Source organism: Polypterus senegalus, chromosome 13, assembly GCF_016835505.1.
Source record: "Polypterus senegalus isolate Bchr_013 chromosome 13, ASM1683550v1, whole genome shotgun sequence".
NCBI classification, from domain to species: Eukaryota; Metazoa; Chordata; class Cladistia; order Polypteriformes; family Polypteridae; genus Polypterus; species Polypterus senegalus.
In genome coordinates, this window is record NC_053166.1 from 124,992,100 (window position 1) to 125,000,123 (window position 8,024).

General features: G+C 38.2%; 1 protein-coding gene across 2 annotated transcripts in view; it reads right to left on the reverse strand.

The window, feature by feature from the left end:
- txndc11 (thioredoxin domain containing 11) overlaps positions 1-2,921 on the reverse strand; it is a 64,752-nt gene extending 61,831 nt beyond the window's left edge. For both annotated transcript variants that reach the window (XM_039775862.1, XM_039775861.1), the window contains exon 1: positions 2,559-2,921. In XM_039775862.1, the coding sequence (XP_039631796.1) occupies positions 2,559-2,683 (125 nt within the window). In that variant the 5' untranslated portion in view covers positions 2,684-2,921. The remainder of the gene's footprint in view (positions 1-2,558) is intronic.
- Positions 2,922-8,024: the final 5,103 nt, after the last annotated feature.

An 8,024-nucleotide genomic window follows, 5' to 3' on the forward strand; every position in this document is an offset into this window, starting at 1 on the left:
GAAGCTACAAAATTCAAGACCACATAAAACATTGACATTTATATACTATCAAATACAGCACATATATTTTTTTCCTTTTTTCTAACCAGCTTATCCAGTTCTTGATTGTAGGCAGCATTAGTTTCAAGGTAGAAAACAGCCCTGAACAGGATATGTTACCATTGCCAAACCCTTACACTTACACATACACACCTACACTCACTCACACTGGGACAATTTAAAAGTGTGCAAACTCCACAAAGGAAGTGGTTGCTTTGAGATTCCATTTGAGATCTCTGCCATTGCACAGTGTAAACCAGTACGAAAACAATGAGATAAAATTATGTTCTTGCATTCTTCCTGAACACACAGAAGAATAACAATGACAGAAATATTGGATTTCTGGACAATGGGCTGCTTAAATAATTCATGAGATTGACTTGGAAACTGCCGTCAGTGATGGGATGTGCTAATGAATGAGTTTGATTAATAGTAATAACACTCCATGATCAAAAAGTGCAGAGGCCTAGAGTTCATTTCATAGCACAGATCATTACAAGAAGCAGTGTAATTTCATCTGTAAATTTACAGCCTTACTAGTCAGCTAACAATAAAATCTTAATATCTACAGAGGTTAATGTTTCAATACCAACTTGTCAACAAGAGCAGTTATCCCCAACTTTGCAGTGATTTACAAAATGCCTATGTCATTTTATGACAACAAATTAAAATTAACAGAGAAACAGTATATCAAGGCATCAAGCCAACCAGATATGTTTACATGTTAAAAAACATACAAAAAACCTTTAACTGTCCATGAGCAAACATTATGTGCTGTATTTGACAATGCATAGCACATACTTTTTTTATTGTGGTTCTTTTGTTGCAAAAGTTGGTCACTTGTTAGCATAGTCTCTACTGAAACTGTACATAATCATTAACAAGTGGACTGCAGTAGTGTTAGCACAGCTCCGATACCTAACCACGACTATAGTGATCATTTACATAACAGCAACAATTAACCCAAACAAATAAAAATGAAATGCAACCATACATTTTTGAAGTTTTGTGTTCATAACAATTCTTACTTTGAAATCAGTGGTTATTTTTTTTTTTTTGTTCAATGCCTCTTGCGACACCAGTGAAAGAAAACCCCAATATATGATATACTGCTCAGCTCATTATAATGTCTAGTTATGCAAGATGTTGAACTTTTTGGTGATCCTCCCTATTTTTGACCCTGTAGACTAAAAAAATAATAATTTCTATGCCATTTTTGACCCTTATTTTTCATGAAATTGCACACTTATTACAAAGAGTAAACGAATGGATGTCTTCAGCAAAATGCCTTAAAGTTGTACATGCCATTTAAACCTGACCCAGTTGTTCACACCTTGGTGGGATATGAGGGGTCAAAGTTACTTCTCACAAAAAAAAGGGGGAATTGGTAATGGAAGCATATGTAGTGTCACTTTATGCTATTTGGAGTTTGCCGATTGGGAATGTACATTTTTTTGATATGCAATTCTTTACCAGTTGTCCTAGCCCTCTAGCTGCCACTCTCAGAAGGTGAAAAATGGCAAGTTTCAAACAAAAGCATGAGGGTATCACTTTAGACTGTTTCATTAATATGATGTTTTTTTCGATTGGTTCCTATGGATCTAGCCCTCTATGGACTTGTATTAGATGGTGAAAATTTACAAATTTCATTTACAAACGAGAACATCTAGACGTAAAAAAATTTAAATTGGACCACACATTTTGAAATTTCAAATAAATCATTCAATTATTGCTGTTTATTATGTACTTCTACCTCATGAAGTAAATCATTAAAACTCTTCTGAACACCCTGGATTAGAGAGGCTAATTCAGACTTTTCCTATTATAAGGTTATCAAGAACAGCAGTACATCATGGAGGAAGCAAGCCGTTGTCAAGAAGCAACTCCGGTCGGGATGCCAGTCCTTGGCAATGCATACTCACTCATAATGGTATAAAATTATATAAAATATTTCAAAAACCCAAAACCAATTGTAACTAATTAACATAGCATACGTGTCTTTGGCATGAAATTGGAAAATGGGGTAAACTGAAAACATACACATATATTGGGGGAATGCGCACGCTACAAAGGGAAAGCTCCGGATAAGAATCGAACACAAGTCCCAGGAGATGTGATGTATTGGAACGAATCATGAAAATGGAAAATGAAAGGATTCTGTCTATGCTGCTTAAAAAGACACTACAATATAACCGTACTGGGTTAAGTATTACATATATTGATAGTTAATGTTTCCAAATTGTTTTAAACAACCATAATAAAACTTTCTATGCAAGTATGCAAATAGTTCCGCCACCGTTTTGACGCAATAGAGTCGCGTTCGATTGTCCCATTAGTGATTCGACTGTTTTCTTAGCAACAGGACTTAATCAGACTGGAAGTTTTTGCCCGTGCGGTGACAGAATCTGTGACAGGTGTCTGTAATGCCAGTTAGTCTAAAGAAGCTCTAAACATGAGTCTGGTTGCCTTTGTGGTGTCAATACTTAAACGATTAATCATGAACAAGGTGCTTCTTTTACCTGTAGGCGAATTTGACAGACAAGATGAGGGTGCAGCTCAGCACGATGGCTCCACACAGCAGGTCAGGTCTCCGGGCCATCTGAATGAGCAGCTGCCGGAGAGAAAGCCGCAGTCGGAACTGCATACCGAGCTTAACCCACCGCTCTCATTTGTACAATCGCTTGGTTTCGATACTACACACACACAAGGTGTCAAAGGTAGAGAGGGGAGGGGCGGTATGCTACGGGAGTCTACGGAGAACCAGGACAGGGGACAGGCCTCAGGCGACAGCCTATTTAATTTGAGGAGCGTCCGACCTCAAACAGTACACACTCGGCTAACAAAACCCAACGAATCTTCGCCACGTACTCCCGACACTTCCGCCTTGCGTCTCCAAAAAAAAAACCTTAGGGGCTGTCCTCAAACTACCACATGATAGAAAATGTGAGCAGCTACGCTTTATCAGTACCCAGGGTGGCGCGCGAGCCCACAAACACAGCCCGACACAAAACCAGCGCGCACATTGAACATCTTTCGGATTTACTGGTCAACAGGGCCTTGTCTATCCGTGTTAATGATTTATCCTGAAAATTTTATCGCGGGTTTATTCGATCTGAAACGTAGTCATTTAATTGTTGCAATTTTGTGTCATCTGGAAGACTCCATTGGCAGCGGAGCAGGCGATACTTGTGAGCAACGCTGTTAATTGGGACGGTAATTTATTCTGTAATGAAACAGTGAGGTGCACTTCCCAGGTCCGCGCTTTATGACAGGGGGGTACAAGCAAATTAGCTTGTCAACCCTGAAATGTAAAATTATACCGCACTATGGTTCAGAACTACATAGTAAAAGCATTTGTTTCGAGTTGAAAAAGAGTGCACATTTTGCCACACTCCCCAGATTTGCTCCTCAGTTACACAGGCCATGTGGCCGTAAACGGGGACGCTTTACTCTGCGACGCAAAACTGCCAAAGTGTGTTGGAGAAGTTATGTGACAGGTCCAAACTTTGATGTCGAGTTTTCAACATATTTAAAGGTTTTAGACATCCCTAAGACCTTTTTTAGGAGTGATGCGAATCGGTGATCATGACCTTTCATAAATAAATTACTGACTGAGTCCGGGTGAAACCTAGCAGTTAACACTGGAAGAAATAATAATAATAATACATTTTATTTATGTAGGGACTTTCCCATGCGCAAGGCACTTAAAACAAAATGATGCACATGGTTTCTGCATAGAACAATACACAAATAAAACACAGCATATACAAAAGTATTAAACAATAAAAGAAATAATAAACCAGAGTACAATACTAAATTCAATACTAAAGGAAATGCCTGAACAAGTTTATGATAAAACACGCACGCGCGCGCACACACACACATATAAATCCTGAACATCTGGACAGAGAGGTAAACTGAAAGAAGGGGCAGAGTGTTAGGTTAAGTTAAGCCTTCCTGTACAGATGAGTTTTAAGTTGTTTTTTAAAAGAATTAATTGAATCAGCTAATCTCATTAATTTCAGTAGGTCATTTCAAAGTCTGGGCGCTATACAGCTGAAGGCCCTGTCACTCATAGAGTGCAGGTTAGTGTGGGGCACAACAAAACCAGAATCAGAGGACCATAGTGGGCAAACATGTGCATAATGATGGGGAAGGTCACTAAAGTAGTCTGGTGCAAGGCCATTTAAAGCTTTGGAGATTATTAATAGAAGACGGCTATTTAAACTGAGCGAAGTCCAGTAAGTTTTATGTCTAATTCTAGAATATAAAGGGAAAACATACAGATGGTTTTTCTGTAGAGCTTTTCATATCAGACTGTCTATTACTAAGGTGATGTCCCTACTTTTGTACGTTTACATCATTCCTTTAATGCTGTGTATAATCTGTTACACAAACCTCCAAGGGATTCCTGGTGTCTAATAATGGTACATATTTAATAAGAGTGTTCATTCTTAAAATTGTAGACTTCAGTTTTTATTATTTAACCAGTAACGGGAATACACTTGACTTGAGCATTCATAGTTTTCATTCTCTTTCTCTGTACATTTAGCATTCCTTTGCTCAGAGGTTGATGCGCTTGCTGCTTCCTGAGCAGCTCTTCTTTTCTCCATCCTAGCGGCTTCTTCTCTTCTTTTGTTGGCATCTTTTTGCATTAAAACTGATTAAATCAGTTTTTGTGTGATTTAAGATATAAAGAGGTAGGGGTAAGTGATGGTGAAGGTAGGTAGGGAATGAGAATGGCGCCCATACACATGCGCCGCAGGACCGTCCTGCTGGCCATTGCCAGAGTTGATTCTACAATAAAATAAAAATAAGATTCTATAATAAAATAAAAATGACAAGAGGAATAACCTTGGAGGTCAATCATCACCCTGAAAGCAGATAGTAGAGGTCACGTAGTATATGTGTATCAAATTTCAGGTCAATAGGTGAAACGGTGTGCGAGCTACAGGTGATTTAAAATCCTGGACAGACAAATGAACAACCACGGTAGTGTATTATATATAAAGACCAGTAATGGCATAATGCACGATAACATGCAGTGAATACACTTGACTTGAGCATTCCTAGTTTCCATGCTCTTTCTCTGTACGTTTAGCATTTGTTTTCTCAGAGGTTGATGAGCTTACTGCTTCCTGAGCAACTCTTCTTTTCTTCCCCCTAACGGCCCGTTTCTTCTCTTCTTCCGTCAGCATCTTTTTGCGTTAAAACTGATTAAGTTAGTTTTTGTGTTGCAATTACTTAGTACATTTTTCTTAATTTTTCACTTAAGTCTTCAATTAGCCTTAAGAATGATTTAAGATACGAAGAAGATGAGGAAGTGACGGCGAAGGTGGTAGGGATGAAAAGGGCGCCCGTACTCATGAGCCGCATAGCCTGCTGGGTGCTACTGAGAGTTGATTCCACAATAAAATAAAATAAAAATAAAAAGAGGAATAAAAATCGTCACCCCGAAAGCAGACAGTAGAGGTCACATAGTATATGTGTACCAAATTTCAGGTCAATAGGTCAAACGGTTTGCAAGCTACAGGTGATTTAAAATCCTGGACAGACAAAGGGACAGCCACAGTAGCATATTATATAATAAGATATTATATTGTACCATAGCTATCCATGTAAAGTACCTTTTGTTTGTAGTAGTGTTTTATAAAATAAAAATTAATTGATTGGAGTGTTTTTTGTGATGCGTGTCAATTTGATGAGTTCCCTATTAACATCTCACATACATTTCAAGTATTTATATAAAACATAACTGTAGTCTGCAGTACTCTTCGGAGCACACACACTAAGAAGTGTAATACCTTTGTCAATGGTGTGGGGGCTGAATTAATGTGCTGTAACGATACTGACAAGTTGCATTAGCTTGGTGATATGTCACAAAAGTATGAGAGGACATGCCATCATGTTAATGAGCAGATTCAGAGTCAGCTGCAGGGGCTCTTAAAATACAACACGTTTTCAAAGTTGCATATGAATTCCATCTAGTGTGGGAAAAGCAAGCAGTCCTCCTAAGGATAACAAGCTACCCAAAATAGTGACGTAAAGAAGAAAGAAGCCATATTACCACTCGGTGTTAGAAGTGGGACAACAATAAGTCCTTCTTCAGACACCAATTTAGCAAAGTGTCAAGTGCCACACAAGCGTAAAATGGATTTTGTGGCTCTTCTGCGGAGTTGCTGGAGTGTCTTGATGACAAATACGGATATCTGAAATTCCGTTTGAATAATTGCTACTGGGAAGGAAGACAGCCAAAAGACTGCAACCTCTGCAGCTCCATCAATGCTTTTCCATCTGTTAAGGTCCATTGGCCTGCGTTCAGGCTCACTGAGCTAGGAACAAGTGTGGCAGATCAAGTTGCCACTGACACAAGATGAGCCTTATGAAGCAGATCCTGTGGTAAAACTGTGCAGAAAAATGACTAGGCAGAATATAAAGGCACTACAGGGCAGCCCTTAGGGAGAGTCTCAAGTCTGAGATGCGGAACGCCATTTGTAGTGTCAGTTCCATGAAGGAAGACAACCAAGAGACCAGCACATCTGCATCTTCACACAAGGAGGTTCTTCTATCCACATATAATAGACAGATCACAGCACAGAAGTTCAGAGATAAACACCTCTGTTGCACCATGGGACAGTGTAGCAGTCCCTGCTGTACAACCTGACAAAGCACTCAGGACCCCTGCTGACATATTTTTGTCACCAGCTGCATGTTTGAAAAGGAAAACAAAGACCATCTTGTCATTCAGAAGTGTCTGTGTGCTGTTACAAGGACTACGTCTTTGAAGGGAGGGCTATATAATAGTGCTGACAAATTGCACAAGCCTAGAGATGAGTCACCACCATTGTGAACTGACATTCTGCCATGTAAATGAGCAGCTTCAGAACCATCTGCAAGGGAGTATATAAAAACAGGAAGCCTGCAGAGTCACAAAAAATTCAATCCAATAAATACCAATAAAAATACATTAATTAATAAATACAGTAAGTGATAATACAAAATTAATTCTGTGTTTTGCACACTCACAACTGTAAAGCAACTTTTACAAACTGCTATACAAGAATAAACTCTGTGTTTCACAAGCACTGGTCACAGGGACCAGTCATTTTAAGGCGAGCAAGCTACCCAAAAGAGAGATGTAAAGGGGTAAAGAAGCCAGCGAGCACTATAGTTCTTCAGTATTTAATATTTTTTGAAGTGTTCACATTTTAAAATTCAGTCCTGTATACAGCATACAACTAAATATTTCTTAATGAAATAAGTTGAATAATTCCTTTATTTATTTTTAATAAAGTGCAAACACAGTTCAGAAAAGTCAATGTTCAAGAAATACAAAAGAATCAAAGTTTCAGCACTGACAGTTATTAAGTGAGTGAACCTTTAGGGTTCTGGAATGAGCAGCATGCTTTGTCTTTTCCAGTGTAGTTTATAATAAAAAGTGAATCCAAGGTTTCATTCTCTTTGTAGGCCCTGTCTGTCATGTGGTGCTCCTTTGCGAAGGAAAGAATAACCTAAGCAGATCCTATCTGTTACTGCATAATAAAAAAAAAAAATAAATCACCTTGCTTAACTAATGACACACAAACATTAATTACAATTTTCTTAAGGCATCACATTTTGTTTTCACCAGAATAGATTGCTGCAAATTATTTTCTTTTTCAGCTCCACTGTTTTAAAGAAAAAAAGGATTTAAATTGTGTCATTGCACATAACAATTTGCATGTCAAACATCTGCTAAAGATTAGATGCAAAACAAGAAAAACACATGTTCTAAAAAATCAGTTAGAAAGGAAGGAGCTCAGAGTGCAGCTGTGCAAACCAAAATGGTATTTCTTGTGTTAATGAGTCACTATGAAAAAAATGTAAATATAATAGGAACAGTTATTTCAGTGCTATAACAGATGTCCACAAGAAAATCCAAAAAGAGCTTCTAACTTACATTTGCAATGGGAGAAGTGGTTTGCTTCAATACTATCTTCAGAAGA